General features: G+C 40.8%; 1 protein-coding gene across 13 annotated transcripts in view; it reads left to right on the forward strand.

Moving 5' to 3' along the window:
* The window catches only part of dnm1a (dynamin 1a), a 55051-nt gene that overhangs the window by 17851 nt on the left and 13055 nt on the right, over positions 1 to 24145 (forward strand). For 4 of the 13 annotated variants that reach the window (XM_027282295.1, XM_027282292.1, XM_027282294.1 and 1 more), the window contains exons 10-16: positions 830 to 968; positions 6089 to 6175; positions 7005 to 7075; positions 7196 to 7247; positions 8306 to 8317; positions 10173 to 10202; positions 10527 to 10640. In XM_027282295.1, coding sequence (XP_027138096.1) covers positions 830 to 968; positions 6089 to 6175; positions 7005 to 7075; positions 7196 to 7247; positions 8306 to 8317; positions 10173 to 10202; positions 10527 to 10640 — 505 coding nt within the window. Of the gene's footprint in view, positions 1 to 829; positions 969 to 2686; positions 2826 to 6088; positions 6176 to 7004; positions 7076 to 7195; positions 7248 to 8305; positions 8318 to 10172; positions 10203 to 10526; positions 10641 to 24145 lie in introns of all 13 variants that reach the window. The other 9 variants (XM_027282300.1, XM_027282298.1, XM_027282299.1 and 6 more) reach the window with 5 other exon arrangements.

The following is a 24145-nucleotide window of genomic DNA, read 5'->3' on the forward strand; positions in this document are numbered from 1 at the left end:
TCCATATGGTTTTTATTTGTTCGTCCATACATATATTCATTCATACAGTCTGGTCTGGTCTGGTCTTGTCTGGTTATTGAAATCCTACACCTTTTATCTGTGGTATGTTTTCGCTCACTGTGTCCTTATTCTCTCTCTCTCTCTCGTGGATGACGTGTGAATATTTACTGTCATCATCTAATAAGGCCAAAAACACCAGAAGAGATATCTAAATTTATATTTGGTACCAAAATGTCATTAGAAAATAGTGTTTGGTTTGTCTAAATCAGTTAATAACGGGATGCAGTGAGAAGATAGAGATACAGGATTTCTGGGCTGCTTGTGAGAAGTACAAAGTTAATTTAATGTATTTCCATCATGAGCAGAGTATTACAGCAGTTTCTGTTACTACTGTTTTATACTTAATATGGCTTATTTCAGTGGAAGGTTGTTAAAATACCAGCTGGGCAGGACGTTGGAGGTAGTATCGAGATAAATAGTAATGTTTTATGGGTTGTTGCCAGTGGTAGGTCATATCCAGAGTTTCCACTTTAATTTGGTGGTTGAGGCAAAATGACTGGATATGTACTGCTACAGATTACTTTAAATTACATACTTAATATGTCCTAGACCATGCTGCTTTATCGCTGTTTTATAGCTCCATTCTCTTTCCCTCTCTTTGTCTAATTTGTGTTTGTTTATGTCTGGGGGAAAAAGCTCAGAAATGGAGGTTAATTCTTCACAATTAACACTCTTTTCTTTACCCAACCCTTCCTCCCTCCTTCTGTCTTTCTCTCCTCCATCCTTCTCTTTTTTTGGCCCTGTGGCTGGTTCTCTCTCTGTCGGGCAGAACTGGCCTCTTCACCCCGGACATGGCCTTTGAGACCATTGTGAAAAGGCAGATTGGGAAGATTAAAGAGCCTTGCACCAAATGTGTGGACATGGTCATTTCTGAGCTAGTCAATACGGTTAGGCAGTGTACCAAGAAGGTAAAAAAAACAAAAGTAAACGGTGGCTAGTGGCTTTTTTTTATATATTATTATTATTTTCAACCCTCATCTGCAAAGTCCCTCTGCTGTTCACTCCCCTTTACTGTAACCGCTTGGCTCTCTCCAGCCCTCGTTGTTTTCTGGACAGCGAGGGGGACACCTGGAGTAGCAGGGCGGGCTGCGGTTTACCTGCCTGCCTGCCTACTGTACCGCTTCGGACAGGTTTGGCTGGACAGGCTGGCCGTGGTACAAAGCTGTGCTGAAGAAAACCAGTGTGGAGGCTGAACAGTCATCAAAATATGGTTGCCTGTTAAAGATAAAATGTCGGAGCAGTCTCATCTCAGACCTTGAGTTTATGACTTTGAGTAAAGGGCCTTCTGGCAATATGTCGAGATGGAAAGTAGCTACCAGCGTTATTTTTCTTGAATGAAATATCTTTTCATGCCTTTGTTCCCTTTTCAATACATTTTAAAGTCGGAATACAATAGGCCGTTTTGGCACACTAAGGAGGATAATCTTTCGCCAGTTGCACACTATGTCAGTTTGTTTTACTGATTTGTACTATAAGCAAATCATGCAATAAGTGTGCTGACATATATCAAGCTGATATAACCTAACCCTGATACTTTTGAATGTTACTGCTTAAGCCAAACGTTTTTCCTTTGGAATCTGATCTTGTGTGCACAAATTATCATCATATTTGCACAAGATATTATCCTATTTGCACAAGTTACACACATTTGTTTGCATACGGAGGCATACACATGTTTAGGGGATCATTTGTCAGTCATTTTAAAATACCTGGCAGCCATATTGGATGACCTCAGCGTCCAGACTTCCTTGTGTGTGAGACTAAAGCCGTGCACCTGCAACAGACAGGAGCCATGCCGATTAGGTTTTAAGTGCTCTTCAACGGGCCTCAGGGGCCACATACTCACCTAAAGAGGTTTGCGAGTGTAGTCAAAAGAAAGAGCAGTAGTCTGTATCCAAATTGATCCACTGTGACCAAACAATTTGAACAGCAGTTGGACTGCAACAACCTGGAGGCCTTGGGAAAATAAATGTTATGGTTATACTCCTGCTGGAAGTCAGAGGAGAAGGAGGGATGGGTGGAGAAAGGGTCAACACCTGGAGGGATCAGGGCACGTTGGCTGAAATGTTGGGGTGCACAGCTGCGGTCTCATGGTGCGTTGCTTGGAGTTTTTGGCTGGTGGAGTTGTGCAGGCTGGGATCTCTCTCTATTTCTTCCATCTTTCTCTTTTGTTTTTTTTCACAGTTTGCTCTTTATTTATAGAGAGAGACTCCAGCACTGTCCTGTTTTAGAATGGCTTCAGGGGAAACCAAATGTCTCACTTGCATTTTCTTCCTTCTGTGCTGTTTATCCCTCCACCCCCGATCCTCACCCCAACCTCCACACTTCTCTTTGTCTTTTTTTTTTTTAATCTTCAATCTGTTATTTCTTCTGTTCCATCTCAAATTCTTTACCTTCCTCATCTGTGTATTGTCCTTTTCCCTCACCATCTGTTTTCACTTCTTTTACTTTCATATACACTCCTTCGCTTTCTCACTTTTCTCTGTCTGTTTGTTCCTTTATGTCTTCTTACAACTCTTCATTTGGTGCTTTCACTTCTCCTCGTTCTCCACTTTTTTTTTTTTGTTTCTCTTTTTTTTTTTTTTTTTGTTCCCCTGTCTCCCGTGCTGCCTGCCTATCCCTACAGGACGGGGCTGTTCACCCCTGACCTAGCCTTTGAGGCCATAGTGAAAAAGCAGATCCAAAAGCTGAAGGAGCCCACACTGAAGTGTATAGATATGGTAGTGAGCGAACTCACCTTCACCATACAAAAGTGTAGTCACAAGGTAAAAATGCCAAAGAGAACCAAGCCACTTTCACTATCTCTGTTTATCACACAGGTACGGGTAGACCGATGGCTGGGCATTTATTTTCTTTAAGCACTGATATCAGGAGATAGACAGAAAAACAGGCCTGCTCCTTATTCTATTCTTCTATTTGTGTCCTTTATATACTCAACAGTGACTCAAGATTTAGATTAAGTCTGTTTAGGTTTAGGTGCTATGTTTAATATTTAAATGTAAACTTTCAGTTTCAGCTTCAGTATGCATCCTAAGCCAGAAAAAACTATTTGTTTCCATAAAGCGCCAAATCAAATTATAGCTGCGGTTTATTCTTTATGATCAGCAACATTTTTAAAACTAGAGCATTAAACGTTACATTTTAAGGACTGCACCTAAAAAATATAAACCTTAAATGCTGACTTGAATTAATTAAATTTTGACTTTTTGATGCCGCCGGATGAAAAGTTCAGGGGCCATTAAAGTTATCAGACATGGGTGTCTAAAGCATATGGATGTCTGTTGAGACTTTTAACTCAAAACCACAAACTTAAGCTAATGTTAACCTAATGGTGAGGTTAAAGGATGAACTTCATTTGTACTAAAGTGGTGGGCACAATCCCGAGAGCCACTAGCCACAAGTGTGGTTAGAAAGCATCACGCTGCAATTGTTTGATGTATTAATTAACTCATATAAAATGACTCAAAATAAACACCCACCCTAAACATATGCAAACAAAATATCATGATTAGAAACTACTGTAGGCTGCGTGCATATTCAGAGCAGGTTTAATGTTTGCAGATAAAGGTATGTCGCTTCAGCCAGCAGATATCGGTCTATCCTTACTCCAGAGCTTACTAGTGTAACCACATAACATGCATTTTAATTAAAAAGTTCTTTGTCATTTGTCTTCTGTCCATTATTGGCCCTTATATTGACAATTTAACAAATTGTTGCCTCTCAACCTGCATGTTAAATAAATTTATTTGATATTTGATCTCATGATGTCTAAAAAATCCTTTGATTTGAGTTTTTTTTTCTGTCTTTGTCAGTATGGTGACTGATTGTGTAGTTTCACTCACTGACTAAGTGACGTGCTTTAAGCATCTTTTTATTTCTCTTTCGTCCTCTCCATCCTGTCGTCCTCTAACCCTTTGAATCGGCTGCTTCCTTGCAAAGCAAAATGACCAAAAAAAAAAAAGAGAGCGTGACCTCCTTTGGATTTCTCTTCTCTGTCACACTTTTATCTTGATTTCACTTTCAGAGACATACTGTATTTAAAGATACTGTATTATAATATACAGTGTTTGGGAAAATCCACAAAGGGGTCAGTTTGAAGTCTTCCTCCATCACCCTCTTCCTCATCCCTCCCTCCCTGCTCCTTTGCTTTGCATGTCTGAATCAATTTGAGTGCCTTTGCCTGTTGCCTTGTTTGTAGAAGAAAAAAAACCTCTCAAACATTACTTTCCACTGTCAGTTTTGTGTTTATGTGTCACTTTTTAAGACATTGAACACTTCATGAGGTTTTGACAGCATTAGTCAGTCTTCAATTTGCAATGCACCTTTCCAGTGGTACAAATTATTATGTTGCTTTCAGTTTCTTGGACGTTGAATACATTCACAATTTGTTTTGGTTTTTTACAAATTTCTAGGATTTGAGTAAATTCACAACATATGAAAACCATAAAGTGCTCCTCATCAAATCAGTATTAATAATGGGACATTTGTTGGCATTGTTAATATATATAGTACCATCTCTGCTCCTAACAAGTTGAAAACTTTACATATTTCCTAAAATTCAAAACTGTTAATCGGATATACAAACCAGATGCTGAAAATGTATGCTCTTTCAAAACAGATTTAGTTTTGTAACAGTGTGTTTGTGCTTTTCTGATGTGATACAGATGAGAACATGTACAGAATACTTGTATGTAATTGTTCCTAACAGATACAAGTGTGTGCCACACAAGAAAGATTTGTTAGATGAATATTTTAAATCTTTTTTAATATGAATTTGTTCTTGCATTGTAAATCCAGTTAGCTCCACTATTACAGTACAGTATTATAAATATATAATAAATAAACAAACCTAATAAAGAGAGGGAGAGAACTGCTATCGCTACTCTAACTTAGTTTTTTGATACGCTGTGCTATAGTGGCATCCAGGATGAGCATGCAGTTGATGTGCCTGTCTTAAACTGGGATTTTTCCCACCTGTAATCCAACAAAATAATGTACTTGGCCAATGAAAGACTTTGGAAGTAATGGTAGGTTATTACTAAGCTACCTATCCAGGCATGCTAACATTTACAGCTTAAGTTAGAGCAGACAAACACACTTTTGCTCTTGTTTTTTACCTTTTGGAAATGAGATTTCAAATGAGGCACCTGCTGTGCCTAGTTACAGTTGCTAAGCTATGTTTGGATAATTGCAGTTTGACTGTGTTTCAATGTGCAAGACTGACACCAATTAACAATTTAAGAAACACTTTAACATTTACAATCCTAGTTTTAAAGCTGGTAATTAGACTGACATTCATTTCAACAGTGTGTCCCATTATTATAAAGCATCTATTCTTCATGGATGTTCCTTGTAATTGGACCAAATCCAGGAAGAAGTCAATCAACTTCTGGAACCAGAAAGAAACCGCACCGTCTGACAGACATGAAAGATGCATTGTAACTTGCAAGAAAACGGCGTGTATTTTTCTTTCTTTGCGCTGCGATTTTGGTTTAGATTTTTCTTCTTTCCTCACACTTCTCCAAATGTGTTTGTGTCACATTGGAGGCCCACCAATGTCTGCGTTCGTGGGTTTGCAATGAGCTCATGGAAAAAGACCCACAGTGTGCTGGGAAAAAGAAACTTTTTTGCCAGGAACATTGTTTATTCTGTGTTTGTGTGGTAATATCACAGACTTTGCACTATTCTTCTGCGTTTGTTCCATATTAGCAAAAAAAAAATAAAAAATCGACATTTCGCACATAAAATCCACTCAAATTCAGAGACTAGAGCAGAGTCTGGGATGAACTCTTCAAGACATAACATGTTATTATGTTTCTTACATATTTTGTTGTATTGGTGGAACCGTGTGTTGTGGTTTAGTGAGATGAGTACTGTAGCGGTTTACTACTTGTATGTAGATTTGTGTGTGTGTGTGTGTGTGTGTGTGTGTGTGTGTGTTTGTGTGTGTGTGTGTATGCCTTGGTATGTATGTATGTTTTTTTTTTTTATTTTTTTGCTACCTACCTACTGTGTTTTGTGCTCACAGCTGGCTCAGTATCCCTTGTTGAGGGAGGAGATGGAGAGGATCGTCACCCAGCACATCAGGGACAGAGAAAACCGCACTAAGGGACAGGTAAAAAAAAATAAATATATATATATATATATATATACTGGTTTGTATAGAATAATGATGAATATTAACATTGTTTTATTTATTTTTACATACTGGCATATACTGTAATTCGTAATGCTTTAATTAACATTATATTAATGATCTCAGGTTTGGTTGTTAAGTGCAGCACTGTTAAGGTACAGTGTGTAAGATTTAGTGGCATCTAGTGGTGATATTGCTCAATTCTCTGTGTAAGATAACCCGCTCCATATGTATATGTTATAAAAGGCTAAATCTAAAGTAATAAAAAAATGTACCATTCATTTTTTAAGGTCATTTTATATCACTGAAAACATAGTTATGAATGTTATGTTCCAGTTCTACTAATAGATCACCCTAAAAGTTACACATTGAACCTTTAAAGCCACTAGTCACAACACCCATGCTGCACTGTTTACACTACTTTTTCTGTGTACACACAAGAAAGATTTGTATGTTTCCAGTAGCATTCAACACGTAAAAGTGTAGTGCACATTTGGCACTTTTATTCTCAAAATTGTCAGTAGGAGTGAACGTGGAGGATTCTCATTCACTTCAGTCCAAAATGATACTTTATACAGTTTAATAAGTGCTGGCCAGTAGATTCAGTTTCCTCCCACAGTCCTAGAGCATGCAGTGTGGTAAACTGGTGGCTGTATTTCCTGTAAATGTGAATGTGTTTGTAACCCTAACCCAGAATAATTTGGAAGATAAATATACAAATCTCTCAGATTAAAGGAATTGTAGTGGCATTAAGCTGGCATGATATGTAGGTTTGAATGTCTCCTAACATCTCTCTCTCTCTGTTCAGGTTTTGCTGTTGATAGAAATCGAGTTGTCCTACATGAACACCAACCACGAGGATTTCATCGGTTTTGCTAAGTGGGTTTATGTTTTTTATGGAGTATTTAAATCTACAGTCACTGTGGTGTTTAGTGCTTCAAGTTCATGTGCAGTTCACGGCCAAAATCCAGTCTCTCCTGATGTGTTTTGTTGTTGCAGCGCTCAGCAGCGGATCAGCCAAATGAGCAAGAAGAAGGCAGCTGGCAACCAGGTACTTTGACCACTCTAAACACACTGTCTAATGTCCAGTGTAGACCGTCACTTTTGTTTGACAGGTTATTCTACACACATATCACGTTATAGTGCAGTCATCTCCCTTTAAGTTATAGGAACATAACTCCACACTGAACTGATCCAGCGCGTTTCATCTGTTGGCCAGCAACATGACATCTGAACTTCATCGAGTCTCTCCCCGAGGCTTTATTCTGTTACCACTCAGCTCTCTGTTTTGCCCATGCTAAATGTAGCACAGCTATACAGTATCTTGTTACCCTGGGCAACAGTCCATATCCTACACAATGCAGCCCTGTACAGCTCTTGTACAAGTTGCACACTAATGGACAACAGTTGTCGAATCTTGAAGCAACTTGTCCTTTTGGTGAGAGTCACGGTGACGTCAGCACAATTTGAAGATCTGTTGCAAAATATCAGACCTCGGTTTTTTAATCCAACACAGTTCACGGCTCTAACAGCACCGATCATCATACCTCTGTTGGGGTTGTACGATCATTAAAATCTGGCATTATAATAACAAGATGGTTTGAATCTCCATCTGGATTTCGAACTGCTAAATACACTCAGTAAAAATACACGTGATTGTCATTTAAGCGAGTGTAGTGGTCGAAAAAAGCAAAGATGTTTTCAGAAATGTTAAGAAATCCAAGATGTTCACTTTAATGTGGATCTGGACTAAACACAGAGCCTTCCTTCAGTGTTTGTGCTGAATAAAAGCCTGACAAACACACTAAAAAGATCGACTAACAAACAGTAAACTGCCTACTGTAGATGTGTCACGATATCTGATCAATGGCTACATATTTAATGTGAAAATATACACAGATTTTGCATGATTTATATCCAACTTTTGCCCTCTGGAAGCATGTTAGATCCTCTTCTGTGTTTCCCACATTTTATTCTCACTCTTGAATCTTCTTCAGCTCTTTTTGGTGTCTTTCTTTTTTGTTTCCTCTTGAGTGATTTCTCTCTCTGCTGTGTCTCGTTTCTCTTTTTCGCTGTGTTGTCCTCCTCTCTGTGGCTTTTCTGCTTCAGGATGAGATCATGGTGAGTAGTGTGTGTGTGTGTGTGTGTGTGTGTGTGTGTGTGTGTGTGTGTGTGTGTGTGCGTGCGTGCATGTCTGCTGGTGGGCTTTCATGCGTATGTGCTCATGTTTTTACGCTCTGCATATGTCGGGATACATGCGTCTATATATGTTGTAACATTTATGTCTTTTATATGTGGTTGACAGTGGATTCGTGAGTGTGTGTATAATTGTGTGTGTGTGTGTGTGTGTGTGTGTGTGTGTGTGTGTGATATGAGCTTTATACTAACTACCAGCAGATGGGCAGGTGGCTGTCGTGGGGAATGCTTGGCTGCTTCCCTTTCCTCTCTTTTTCAGCTGTGTCCTCCCTGCAGGCGCACACACACTTAAACTCATGCACACACTTATAGAAAGAAGAGACAGAGAGATCATGAAAGAGCTCGATCGAGATTTGCATCCCTGTTATGTAATTTTCTTGTCTCAGGCATCTTTCAGTCTTGTTGAAAGACTCAGTTTGGAGATGCTTGCGACTCCAACACTGAGGCCAGTTTGCTTTGGCAGTGAAGACATGCCCTGCAGCAGTAGTTTGAACCAGATAAAGAGAAAGTCACTCATGTGTTCTTGAAATGCATCACTGAGAGAGCGAGGAGAGAGAGATTCTCTTTTCTCAAAGACAAACACTTTTATCTAAACGTCACTAGCCGTCTTCAGACTGTCTGCCTCTCTTATTCCCTGTTCATCCAAATTAGCAGAAGGGAGGGGGGGTTGAAGTCCTGCAGAGTGCCAGACATATGTCACCTCCATAGTTGTCAGTTGTCATAACAACCACCCAGGTTAGGGTCAAAGGTTAGGGGCACATTGTAAACAAAGTGGTGATCTTCACTTCCTGTTTACAGATGGATGTAGTTGCCCCCACAGCTTCTGTTCTCAGGACCTCCAAACTGAAATATGTAGGAACCGTTAAAACACAAACTTATGAGCTTCTCCTCAAATGTGCAGATGAAAAGATGTTTCTTATTTAATCTTTCCAATGCTGCTGGATCAAAACCCATTGAACAGAATATTAAATATTAGTCCACATCTTTAAAGATACAAAATACTGCTGAGGGATGGTGCACAGGAGAATAAGCGTGCAAGCAGGCACATGTATATTTTTTTCCATTTAATCGTTTAATATGAAGTTGTTGTTGTGTTTTTTTCCCATCTGAATTGAGGATCTCAGGATAGAGAGGGTTGCATACTCCAAATGTATTTTAATATATTGATATTATATCTTTGATAGTTCCTGACAAGTTCAAATAAATGCAAGGTATGGAGTCAGTGTGCAGCCATTACTGTTTTTATTATTTTGATTCTGGCCATGAAGTAAAATTGACTTTTAAATTGAATCATAATGATGCGTCCTTATAAAAGCTAGATCTTTTTTTAAATGATTTTTCTCAGTAAAATGAAATCAGACTTAAAATATGCATGTGACATTGTTATACAAAAACAAATGTTCGACTTAGAAGCTACACGAGACTACGGGACTATGGGGGAGTGATGTACGTATGTAAGAGGTGTACCAAAGATAGAAGCTGGATTTTGATCAGTTCGGCCCCCTGAAGTTTGATCGCTCCACCACTTCTACTCAAAAAGCACATCTAGTCTGCATTTCACTGCATGGCCTCCAAACGGTTTGACATGGGCCATTCTTGTTGTAACCTCTTTACTTCCCTTTGCCCTCCCCTCCCTACCCCTTGCTTGCTGTCCCCTTTGCTGCCGTCCCAGCAGCCAGCTGTAATGTGCTGGTACTTGACCAACCTTGTGTATTTGGCCTTTTACTAATTGCCCTGCGTTGGCGTAGCTTTGTAACATTCTCTCCACATTCTCATTCAGCCGGAGAGAGGAGTTAACGATCGGTTCAAGGTAAATAACACCATGTACTGTATGTGTGTATATTTCTGTGGAGAGAATGAAAAAAAGAAAGAGACTTAAGAAAGACAAAGAAAGAGTGTGAGGACTGTGTTTAGTCGTGTAGGTGAGCGTCACCCTCCTCTTATTTGTGGATCTCTAGAAGCAGTGAAATTACATTTTACTGTGCTGCTGCGTACATGTTAGTGTAGGTACGTACTGTATGTGTGTCACATACACAGTCTGACAAATGTAGTGTTCATTTTGGATGATTTTTTTTTATCTGCTGTATGTTATTTACCATCACTTTTCCTTTTTTTCTGTGTGTCTGTCTCTCAGGTGATCAGGAAGGGCTGGCTGACCATCAATAACATCGGCATCATGAAGGGAGGAGCCAAGGAGTACTGGTTTGTCCTCACCGCCGAGTCCCTGTCGTGGTACAAAGATGACGAGGTGAGACGCTGTTCATACACAGTCAAGACTTTTTGATTGATTAGATTCTCGTTAGAGCTCAGAGCAACAGGCTCCATGCTTGAATCATCAGCCAGAGATTTGACAGCTGCCTGTCAAATCCTCAGTGCATCAGTCAAACTGACAACAGGCTTTGTTGTCTAAAGGACAAAACAGGGTAGAAAGATTGTTAAAATAATTTGACAGCACACTAATTAGCTTGTGGCAGGATGGGAATGCTTGACGCAACAACAGTATTTGTCTTGAAAAGGCAAAATTTTATTATTTTTTTTATAATAATTTTTTTTTTTTTGCTTTTGAGTATTTTGACATGACAGAGCTGACTGACCCAGAATTTATGAAGCTGATAGAAATATTGATAATTGATCATTTAGGGTAGTGTGTGTTTAGTGTAGTGATTTCCTCTTCTATTACATGAATATTTAATATTTTAAAAAAATATTTTTGATTTGGTTTAGGTTAGTTTGTGAACAAGGTGTACCAGTGTAAGTGTAAAATTTGATAAAAATAATTAGAAAGCGGAAAATATTGCGAAACGCAATTCCCACCCTGACCCATCGGGGCTCTGCACATTTGTTTTCTGCAATTTCATGATAGTTGTGCAATGACGTATTTTTCTGTGTTAAGCTAAGAACGATTAGGGAGATATTCAAGTTGGTGGATTCAGGTTTTTTTTTATTAATGCAACGCAATTGTAATTTTCAATAGCTAACAACAACATTTATCTAATATTTTCGAACAAATTACAATACCAGGAGAATTATCTCTACCAGGGTGTTTTTTTTTCTCCCTGATTTTCATCCTCGAGTTTCTTTTCCACTTTCTGGTCCAAAATTCGTTCCAGCTCATCCCACTGGCAAATATGACTGCTGGTCCTCGGCACGCTGAGATGATTTGACCCGGCATGCTTTGTTACTGGACCGATTGGTCAAAGCGGTGTCCCATGATGCTTTGCAGAACTATTAGGAGCTAGCCACAGTCTCGCTGTCTCCAGGCCGTAGCCACAGCAGCTCTGTTCGCTGACACAAGTGCATGTATGTGTGTGTGTGTGTGTGTGTGTGTGTGCAGAACTGAGAAGGCTCTTTACAAAGAGTCAGGACCCCCCAGTATGTCAGACACCGAAGCTGGCACACACATGTGCATACCAGAGCCCCCTGCCCTGCCCTGTTCCCAATTTCACACACGCACACACACACACACACACACACACACACACACACACACACGCACAAGCTGCTTCTAATAAACGTACTTCATTTCAAAGAAGGGGCGCAGAGCAAGAGAGGGACTGGATTGTAGGGGAGGAGGCAGGAGTGTCTCCTGTTAGCTGGTTAGCAGCAGGGGTAACAAGGACCATGTGAAGGGAGAGAAAGTGGGGAGGAAAGGTGGGGGTGGGGGCACAGAGAGGGGAGACAGGGTGGAGGAGAAAGAAGAGAAAGGGCTGGAGTTTTGTTTTTATACCCTCTCTTCCTACATTTTTCCTCCCCTCATTTCCCATCGCTTCCTTCTACATCCTCGAAGGTTTATCCCGAAACCAGGGGAAACTGGTCTCCCCTCCCCTCATCGGTCTCTCCATTCCTTTTTTCTGTCTCAATCTTTCCTTGTCACACTCTCCTTCTCTCTGTCCCCTCCCTCTGCCTTTCCCTCGCTTCTTGTACTGTATATTTATTTGAGCATGGAGCATGGAGGGTGCAGGGAGACCCAAAACCAACACACGGTGCTGGTGTTAAAGCTCAGCTGAAGGCTGAAGGGCACTGCAAATTATTACAAAAAAAAAAGAAAACAAAGAAAGAAAACAAGAGAAAAGAGAAACTTTCCATTTTGTTTTCCATCCAAGATTAACATTTTTACATAGTCCAGTCACACGAGCACACACACATTCACTCATGAGGACTTATACTCACATGTGCACCTGGATGGATTACTGCCAAAATACACAAAGTTGATAAAAGAAAAAAAAAAAGTTGGAAACAGTTTCACTCCGTGCAGAAAAAAAAACAGTTTTCCGTGCATCTTTTTGTGCCGTTTTTGCATTTACATACGGACACATTTACACGTACCTTCACACCAACTCACAAAACAGCGCAGCACCATTTTATTGACTGCCTCTCGTCATGGGGAAAACCCTTGCCGCAGCCTGGTAACACACACACACACACACACTCACAGAAACACACATGCCCACACCACCCCCAGACACTAATAATAACTTTCAACCCAACTAGTGGTGCCAGGATGTTTTGGTTAGTGTGCATATGTGTGTATGTGTAAAAAGTGTGTGTGTGTGTGTGTGTGTGTGTGTGTGCCTAGAAACCTTCTGGTCTATATTACCACAGGACATGCCAATTCTTTGAATCAGGCTGCTCTGTAGCTTAAAGCTTCCCAAAGCACCAAAGCAGAGCTGGGAGAGGGAGGGAGGAATGGAGATGTGAATGGAGAAAAAATGGTTGAAAGAAAACAAAAATGTACATAAAAAAAAAAAGACCCACATGACTGTGATTTTATAAGCTGCCAGCACATGTGATATTCATATATTCTGACAATGACATGCATGTATTTACACGCACACGTTTCACACACACACCGATAAGATCCTTCAGTGGCCGGAGGATGTATTTTCTTTGGGTGCCCCTTTTGGCTCTTTATGTGTGTGTGTGTGTGTGTGTGTGGGTCTGCCCGGGTTTCCCTGCTCCTGCTGTAAAGCTGCCAGAAATCCAGACTCGCCTGGTGATCCCGGCTGTAAACATCCTGGGGGGAAACAGCAGACTGCTGCTTTCAACGCACTCACCGGGAACATCTCTGCTATATACCGTGCATGTGTGCGCACTTATATGTGTGTTCCCGGGGCTGCGACGATGATGGCAGAGCTCTAAATGGAAACAGGTCGGTTTGTGGGTTTTTTTTTTTTTTTCGTTCCTGCAGACGATGCTCTGTGATGGGACACCGTGTGAATGTTTCTGCCCTCTACTTTGCTTTTGTGTACTTGAGAGGGAGAGGGAGTTCAAAATGGCACGCTGTGGCTTTACTTTATCAAAGACAGGCGGGCTTGGAAGACAAACTGCGGCCCCGGTGAAGGTAGAAAAGAAAACATAATGGAAAACAAGGCAGGGGGGCCTAACTAAACTTGTAACGTTTCACATGACGTCACCTACAAACACTAAAAACCACAAACAATTTTCGGGTCCTTTTTTTGGGAGAGCTATACAAAGACTCGTAAAAATGGCGAACAGACAATGACAGAGTGGCTGCTCTTTCAACATTTTTGTATGGTGGCTTCCTGCCTCTCTGCACATTACATGGTCATTTGAGGTAAAGCAGCCACAAGTTGATGCAGGGAAGGCAGAGACGTAATTGTAGATTTTGGTCAAGAGTGCAGCACGATGCTGGGGGTTTACTGTGTGTTTTAGTTATCTTTTTGGGTAAGTGTTCCTTTTTTTTTTTCTGTGCGGTTGAACTTTTTTCGGGCTTCGGCTCTCAGTTAAACCTTTGGGGTTTGTAGAAAAAATAAACAACATGCCGAGACTGTCTCGCAGCCGTCACTTATATTTATACGAGTGTGATTCTGTACGTCAACATGGGATTTCCCATTTTGGGGATCAGTATTTGCCTCATTTCTACGACTTGCTTGAGAAAAGAAAAAACAGAAACCAATGTCAAATAGATATCCAGAAATCTTTATTTCAACTATTTCAACATCAGATTTCACTCTTGGTTCAACGACATATCAAACAGTACAAAAAAACTATATACAGCATGATAAACTCAAACAGTTTGGGACTTATGGAGCCGTCACTCATAAATTCAGGATAGACAAGGGCCAGGCCTCTGAGGTGGAGCCCTTGGGTGCTTTATTTAGGCTTGTGTCTGGGCTTGTCCAGATGGACCAGAGGGGTGGTGCTGAGTGTTCCCACAGCCTGATGTGCTTGTGCCTGCTGGATGCCCTCTGGAGCACTCTCTCTTTAGACACTGTGAGTCGTCCTGTGCTTCCCCGGCCAGCCTAACCAATGTGCAGACTACTGTACAACCACTACTTCCTGAACAGGTAGTCTGAACACTGGGCAGGCGGGCTGGGCGGCTGAGGGATGCTGTACTGATGCCGCCTCTGATTAGCTCAGTGTGAAGATGCTGTCAGATTCACTCACACACACACAAACTCTCTTCAAACCATACTCACTGCGATTCCAGTACCAGACTGTCGAGTCCAGACTCCTTCTGCTCTGTCTCAAAGTGCTGATGAGGCTGATTGTGCGGGCTGAAGGAGAAACAACATGTGAGGGATGGATAAAGGGGCCAGCAGGGAGGTGAAGGAGGAGGAGGAGGAGGGGGGAGAAAGAGGAGGAGGAGGAGGAGGAGGAGAGGTTAGACAGATGTGATAGCCACTGAGTGGTAGATTCAACGACATTCCCTCCTGTTTCCCGCTGTGAGAAGCGGCATTCCAGTCTGAGCTCTAGAGAAGAAACGCCAGACGCAGAAAAACAACCCAAAGAGTAAAAAAAAAACAATAAATCCTTTAATAATTCATGAATTCTGTGTATTTGTTTGGAAAATGATTGGTCAAATCTTCAACGATTCATTCACTTTTTTCAACCTCAGAGTTATTTTGTTGCATAAAAAAGCCCTTTGTGCAAAATAAAGCAGACCAAACATAAAGATAGCACAAATGTATGAGCACACACAAAAAAGGTCATACCCCGTTTAGCACAAATTAGTGCAACCTAAACTTGGTTTGCCCCCACTGACCCCCAGGCCAAGAATAAATAAATCCAGGACACAGATGTTAAACAGTTTAAAAAAAACTAGTAAGACGAAGCTGTCATTAAAAGACACCTAAAGGCTATCTCTTTGGTCTCCAAGTGCTCTTAATCTCTCGTAGTTAGACACATAGTTGTGGTCAGCTGAGATCATACTAAGTCTGACCCAACACCTCCCACTAAAACACCGGAAAAGGTAACCTTTCGCCTCTTTGACACATGCCGAACAGAAAAGAAATGTTTCCTCGTGGAGGGAATACCTGCAACGCGACGAGTCTCCCTTTCTCCTCTACACATCTTGCTCTCTTCACTGATGTCTCATCTTCTCGTCTGATGTTTGTTTTGTTGTTCCTTCTTTAGCTGGTAAGCCCCAATTCATCTCCCGACGTCCGTTCATTCAACGCTGCCGCACTGTTTCTGGCAAAACCCAGACGATCGTGTTCAAACTCTTCTGCGTCGCTTAGATTTGTCTACAGGAAAGTTTCCCGGAGCTTAAAAAGCCGCTCCGGTAGCAAGCAAGGTGGACTGGCTGGAGGCTCGACGTGGCAAAGGACTGGCCATCAAGTTTCCCCTTCAAGAGACAGAAGAAGAAAAAGGAAGGAGAGAGAGAGAGGAGATATGGAGAGAAAAGGAGGAGGAGCTCGCCGGCCCCCCATTTTTCCTTTCCTCTCTTCTTCCTCTCTCCCCCTCCCTCTGTCTGGCTTTTCTCCCCCATCTCCCCTCCTCTCTTTCTTTCTTTCTTTCTTCTCTGACTTTTGAGGAGAAAGTGGAAGGTCAAAGGTGAACAGGAAGTGAGATGCATTCATTTGGCGTGTGCGCCGTAAAGTTTGGAAAGGGAGTGAAGGATTGGGTGCAGAGGGAGGGAACTTTTTAGTGGAAGCGTATGTGGGCAGATGGGAGGACGCCTGCGTTTGTGCGCTCACGTGGAGGCATATATATAAGTCCTACATGTTCTTCTCTTCCATCCAGTGTATGTGCAGATCTCTACTTATGGCTCATGTGAGTGTGTATGTGGTTTTTGAGTGATGGATGTGTGTGTGTAGGAGTGGGGCTGGATGAGAGTAGAGGCTCCATGGTCTTTGTAGCGAGGGCAGGAATGTCGGCGTTTTCTTGGCAAGCAGGAGGAAGCCTTGTAATAACTCCAGATGTGCAGCCCTGTGGTCTACATCTTTCTCTTGCTCCCTCTGTTTTTACTTCTAAAGCTGATTTCCTCTCCCTGTCCGACTCGAATAAAGAGCCCTTTATGCAGCTCTGCAGCCTTCCCAACACATACACACACTAACGGAGGGTGCAGGCAAGGGAGGGAGGGAGGGATGCTGGTGAAGGGTGACATACTACTGGTAAATCAGAACCAGAGCGAAAGAGGTTGTCTGTGTGTGTGTGTGTGTGTGTGTGTGTGTGTGTGTGTGTGTATACCAAGAGGAGAAGTCAGTGTGATTCACAGTTGAGACATAAGTAGTCAAAGTTTGCCTCCTTCACCTTCTTCGTTTCACACACACCACTCGCATTTACATTTTTTACCTCTGACAGACTGAGTAATCAATGCTAGAGTTTCCAGGTGTATATATACATGTGTGTGTGTGTGTGTGTGTGTGTGTGTGTGTGTCTGTGTGTGCAGAGGTGGCCAAGGCCGTGTGTTTGTTTTAGCTATGGTTTCTGAGCTCCAAATCAAAGCAGGCACAATCCCAGGAGAGACGAGTCAGCAGAACTGGAAGAGATGGAGGGAAAGTGAGAGAAAGTGAGTGGAAAATGGAGATGAAAGAAGGAAGCAACATGAAAAAATTCAAAATGTTTAAAACGTGGGGCGAGCTTTAACATAAACGCAAAAATGTAGCTGAGGAACAAGCCAGAAAAGAGAATGACGGAAATCAGTCCTCATTATTGTTGCAGTTTAAGTTTCTGGTGTAGGGATTGGAAGGAGTGAATTTTAATGGGTGGGTGGGGGGAGTGTTGCGGTCGCACCAACATTGTTTCCACTGTTTGGATGACCAGGCAGGCAGCTTCCTTTTCAAACTCTTAGTCAGTAAAGCCAGAAATATTAAGAAAGTATGCACCCACACACACACACACACACACACATCCAGTGTAATCTACAATTCCATGTTATTCGGTCTTGTCATGAAATAGTGCTGGTTAATATCATCACGAAAAAACCTCAAGTTTCTGACTTTGTTTTTCCCGTCCTTGTGTCCTGATATTGCATAAAACGAACGGCTCCGTCATTTTATGTTAGTGTAATTGTATCTTCCGAGTGTTTGGTGAGGCTAAAGCGGGTGAACACCATACTGTAGATTTATCCGTGAGAGTGTGCGTGTGTGTAACATGCCAGCCAAACCCATAAAAGCAGCCCCAGAATGTGATCCCCTGTATTTCATGTGAGTGTCATCAGTCAGCTGAGTCACAGATAGTTTTCAAACTGGAGATAGCATGTCTAATCGCTGTTATTCTTGTTGGATAACATGAATGTCGACCACATAATAGCTCGGTTTTATTATCTTTCTCCCTCATAATATCATATCACCATTATTTCTTTGCTGAAATGAAAAGCCAAGAAACTGTCCAACATATTTTAGATACTGTCCAAAGTAAAAAGTACAGCACTGTTTTAACTACTTACAGTTAGATAGTTAGGTCCAGTGGTTCCAACTTAGGAGGTCAGGCCCCCCTATAAAGGGTTACAAGATCGTTTTCATTGGTTTCTTTTCTTTTTTCTTTTTTCTTTTTTTAAACTTTTTGTGAAATATTGGATTCTTGTACCTCTTTGGGCCTTGACCAGTTCTTTAAATGAAACCATCTGAGACGGTTAGAGAACTGCTCACAGAACTCACAGACATCTGCAACGTGACCAACACAAAGTAGGCACTGCTTTTTTGTCACCAGCCACTAGCAGCTGTAAAATAATAAATGTATTGGAGTAAAAACTACAGTATTTAAAATATAGTGTGGAGTGTAAGTATGAAGTAGGATAAAATGGAAAAACTCAATTAAAGCTTGTTTTTTTTTAAAAGTTTGAATGGTTTATGGTGCACACAATGGTGATAAGACACTCATAAAGATAAACAGAAATGGTCAAGTTGGCTGCTTTATCTTTGCTTAAATGTAAAAAACAACAGGGTCAAAGATGAAAGACTACAGGAAGGTAGAAAAAAAAAGTTACAAGCAGACAGAAGTGACAGCGTAATTGTATGAAATCTATTGGAGTGAATGAAAGTGAGCAAAAGAGAATGGACTTAGCAAAGACGTGAGAGCTTTTAGACGAAATCTGAAAGATGTAATGAGCCAAATGATGGAAAAATAGCAACAGCGGTACCAAAACCAGTAATGAACAAATTACTGTGTCTCATTGTAAAAGCAAACATTAGAAAAGAGGGTTTAGAGTTTGTCAAAGGGAAACAAGAGATGAGTGACGACCGCAGCATGTCGGAGGAGGTACACAGGGTGGTTTGTGGATAAATCAGAGTTTATCCTGCATGAATGATGAGATGAATGAAAAATGTGTGTTTTTCTTTCTGTAAATTCTATTTCTTTCCCTCTTGATTTGCACATCTACAAAGCAAAAATCATTAGAGATACAAAACCTGGGATTAGACCCAAACAGCTACAGGACAGGTTACACTGATGTGCACTTAATGTGTGTATGTGTTTGTAATTTTGTTTTTGTATGATGGATGGCACACATTTAAAGATGACTACATGTGTTCATAGCTACTAAAACACATATTCTCATGATACATATGTATATATATGTATTCTTGACTATGTAATACCTTTCTATATATACTGTATATGACGTTATTCATTTATATTTGGTCTCAATGGCTGCCTCTTGCATGATTTCATGAATGAAACACAATTTGAATCTTGAACCTGACATAAGTGAGAGATTTGTCATGTTCATAAATGTCAAGTTTTACAAGACTACATTTACTGTAAATGTGAAAAAAAAAAAACGCTTGGACAAAATCATGCCATAAAAATATGCTCAGTCCAAACAGGCCCACTGTGTAATATGCAGAACAACTTTGATTTAAAGGTGTAAATTTTATATTCTGGCAGTTGATTTTACTACAGAAAAGTACTCTAGCACTTCATTTAGGTCTTTCTGTGTTTGGATCATGCAGTTCTCACGATGAAATGACCGTGATGTGTTTGTAAAACAGGATCAGACGAACTTCCTCCCTTGCATTCCCCTAATTTTGTATCTATTTCAACTCTATATGTCTGAAACCTTTACCAAAAAAGTTGCACGTGAACCCCTGCGCGTGTCTTTATGTTGCTTTTACATATGTGAACGTTTATACATCGGTGTATTCTGCCATCACATGTGTACCTCAGATGTGGATGTTTCAGATTGTCGGTGCACTTTCCCCCCCTTTTTTGCACCCGTCATTACATCTATTAATATTTGTTTCACAAATAGGAAACTATAGACATCATTTGTCATTTTGACGTGGATTTTAAAATGTGCGCACATGAAGAAGAAATTCTATGAATTCACAGTTGTGAGTTCACGTGACTTTTTTATAAGGGAATTTGAAACTTCAGGTTTCATGCCACCGTGGAGCTGTGACTGTATTTTACTGAGAGACACTAAACACACGGTTGACCCGAGCTTTTGCCCTCTATCAGACAGCAGTCGCTATACGTGTTGGGATTTTCATGTGTTTATGTGGTTAGTGGGCTGCGGTGCCCCCTCCCTCCTTCTTTTACTCTTTGGTGGTCACCAGTGATTGATCACATGTCCCGGCTATAGCCCTTAGGTTGTTACACTGACCCTCTGCAGAGGTAAACGCAGCGCAGGTCATTAACTGCTTGGCAATTAGCTGCTAAACAGGAAGGTATCACTGACCTGCCAGTCTGTGCTCAACTGGACTGCTGACTGAATGTGTCATTGTCATGTGGACACCACGTTTCCTTTCTCCACGGAGACGTTTATTTGTGTTTGTGTTCGTTCCCACAGGAAGAGCTAAGCAGAGCATAAAGTCTGTCACTTTTTTAATCAGCAAAGATTAAAAAAAAGCAAGTTAAACCAGCCAAACATAACATGTCATACATTAAAGTCCAATTTTTTCATAATAAGAAAATGTGAAAATGTACAAGTGAAAGTGGACACTTCAGATTAGATTTGTTTTCCTGAAACATTTGTCTGCAGCTGACAGATGAGATAGAAAAACCTTTGCGGGCCGCGCTGTTATCAAGTAACACTTTCCATAATATATGAAGTATTAGAGAGTTCGGACACTGGCGTGCTGCCCAAGGTGATTTGTTATGAGCGTTACTTGTAGCTCGATGACTCATCAACAGCTGTGTGTTTTTACGCATTGTCCCAGAATAGCTCTAATCTAGCAGCTCCCAATCGTAATTCTCTTGGCTAAATAGTTTGCTGTTCTTGATTTAAATTTTGGCAACACGTGGCCTGCCTTTAAATGAAGTCCAAACAGCATTAAGTCAAATTAAGTTTCTTCAGATGCTGTTTCTCAGAGACTTCTTACTCATAGACCAAACACAGATTTTGCTTGCGTTAGGGGGATTTTTGATTCTTATGTAGAATCAGCAATTTTGTTTCATTTTTAGAAAATACGTTTTCTTCTGGCAAAAGTCTGTTATATTTAGAATAATGATTTTATATAACAAACATATTTTCCAAAAGCTCTTTATGAATTAATTTCATTGGGCTCTTCTGATTTACTATTGAAGCTAAACAAGATTTTCCAAAAGTACTTCAACCAAACGAGTCCCATCCTTTTTATGTCTTTCCCCAGCCCCATCATGTAAGACTCACAGAAATGCTCTCTGCGTTTAATTTTTATTTTTTTTTCAAGACAGAACTCAATAGGGGAATAGCAGAAGAATGGAGGGAAAGAAAACGGAGGGAGGTGAGGAGGAGGGTTGTGAAAATTGCCGTTGGCTGCCACCCAGGGCCCAGTCTTTGTGGTAATGAAGGGTTAGAAGCAGCGTTATTGCTCCCAGATGCCGTGCGGCTTCTCCGCAGCTCTTTGATGCATGGCCCAAGTCACCAGGACTGTTCTATCAGACTCCCATCAACATACACACTACCACACACACACACACACACATTCACACGCACACACACTCGAAGACATGCAGCCTCTTAAAACAACATGGATGCTGTAAACGGCTATCTTCTTGGTTTTGCCCACCAAACTACTCTAGATTTGTTTCAATGTGTTAATTGGATACAGTTTATGTAAGGTCCCTACGAGTGTGTGTGTGTGTGTGTGTGTGTGTGTGCGCTTTGGGGGTTTATACATACACATGTAGCATTTCTGTGTGTCTATGTGTGTGTGTGTGTGTGTGTGTGAGAGAGAGGCCATATTTCATCCACATTTTGAAATAGTGTCTGAGTCTTGTTTAAGACGTTTTTTGGACGGTGTGCAGGAGTGGTGAAGTGCCTTTATGAATCCAGAAGTGAACTTCCTTTGGCTTCTCATAATGAGCCTGCTATTACTCACTAGCAAAACAAATCCATGGAAAGTACTTTGCTCACAAACTGCTCCAAACACCACAGGTTAAATACCAAGTGCACTGCCTGTGTGTGTGTGTGTGTGTGTGTGTGTGTGTGGTGGTAAAAAAAACAAAAAAAATACAGTTTCATTTATAGAGGTTCTGCCAAAAATGAGGCAAATCACACATGTGGTTCAGGTGTAAATAAAAAATGTTGTTTAACTGTTTACAAGTTGGCATGGGTGAAATGAGAATGAGTGAAATCAGGAATGGAGGCGTGTGAATGGATGAGTGAAAGAATAGTGTAACGTTGTGTGCTGAAAGGGAAAGTCTGAGCAAGCCAACCTTTCAAGGCTTCAAACTCAGTATGCCAGGTTAATTGGTCAGGTCACTTCATAAAAAAAGACACATTTTCTTAACTAACTCTGTTGGTGTTCATAAAATGACCCAGTTCACCGTCAGTGCTTTTCAAAGAGACTGTTTCAGTGAATTAATATCGTAATGGACAATCCATTAACCTCCTCTTGTGTGTGGCTGTTTTAAATAGACAAAACAGATTCACCGAGTATGAATTTGAGCTTCGTTGCTTTCATACTTGAGGCACCTAGCTGGCACAGTTACTCATCAAGTAACTGGGCTTGGCTTGTGGTGGGTGCACTGTAACCTCAAAGCCAGCCACACCCAGAGAATCTTTGGCTACTGTGTTTGTAGTGTGACACAAGCAGAGTCACACTGATGTACGCTTAGATGCCAGTTTATAAAGTGCACCTAACTAAACAGTCCTACAATAAATGCCACTGTCCTAAAGGTTTTTTTATACTAACATTTTGTAACTTTTTTATAATAAAATAACTGATTTTAAAACATTTGAATGGTGAATGGTGCCTCGGCCATTCCCATGTTTCACCCTGAAAGCCTGTAACTATGTAACTTTGTGTTCTTGTGTACAATTACTTGCGAGTATGTAATATGGCACCAAAATGGACACCAGAACCAGAGCCAGGAGAGTGGGCAGCATCACGGGGCTCAGCAGAGAATGGCAGAGCCGCAGAGACCTAAGTGGACGTTGTAGGATGAACTGAGCAAGAAGCTGCCAGAACAGAGTAAATTTCAGACTAACTCTTAGTCGTTGGCTAACTGCTGCCAACTGTAGCTGTGTTTAGCTCATGTTAGCTGGGCTGTGGGGCTCCTGGCACCGTTGGCGTTTGTAAAGAAGAGGTTTTTAGGCTTGGGATGTGGGCAAATGCTGAGCCATTGTTGTGCCAGAACTGGAGCTGAGCATGCGGGTAATGTAACTGGGCTTAGCAGCCTCTATGGACATAATGACAGAGGCGGAAACACTTTAAAGGACGTTGTCAGAGAAAGCTAAGAGAGTAAATCTGGGAGTGACTTTTAGTTGTTCATGATGTAAGAGCCAAAGGAACCTGCAGCAAAGGACCGTACTATAATATCACTGCTGACTAATAATATGTAATGTGATGTGTAATGTAATGTGATAAACATCCTTTACAAATATAACAAATGAAATGAGTTTGTCAGTCAAAACTTTAAGGTTTTAAGATATAATCAAATTTGAAATGCTATTCAAAAGAGAAAAAAAAGTTTTCTTTGATACATTTTAATAAATCAATAAATTTGAACACATTTTTCGCAGGCATTCTGACGCTTGGTCATAGTTTAACTAAACTAGATTAAGTTTAAATGAATGAAACACTTTATTGCACCTCGGGAAATGTGTTTTGCACAAAGATTATATGGAATGTACTGTAATATAGAATAGTTCACAAGTGCCAGATTCATCCCATGGGATTAACTTGTTAAGCAGCTGGCAAAGGATGCAATGCCTATTTTAGTCTGCATCCTGGGCATAATAACCTTTGTCCTGAAGGTAAAGGTAAATATTCAGACCGTAGAGAGTTATGATCTTCTGAGCTAAATTTATGGTGTCCTGGTCTATCATTTAAGCAATATTGCACATTGGTTCCCAAGTTATTTTGCTAATAAGTGAAAGCTGTACATCTTGCAGTATGATTTATGTCCATACTATCCAGCTTCACTGTCAAAGGATCTGCCGGTGGAAAAATCAGCAAAGAGTATGCACGCATAAAATGATGGCGTTTACAGATGTTTTTAAACATGGTTCAGAAGTCTTCATATCCAGTTAGTTTTTGATCTTCTACAACGAGGGGGTTGCAATCAGCAACTACACTGCTAGAAGCCACAAAATCCTACACACTCATCATTCTCATTTAAATCAAAATAACACAAACT

Source organism: Larimichthys crocea, chromosome IX (genome assembly GCF_000972845.2).
Source record: "Larimichthys crocea isolate SSNF chromosome IX, L_crocea_2.0, whole genome shotgun sequence".
Lineage (NCBI taxonomy): Eukaryota > Metazoa > Chordata > Actinopteri > Sciaenidae > Larimichthys > Larimichthys crocea.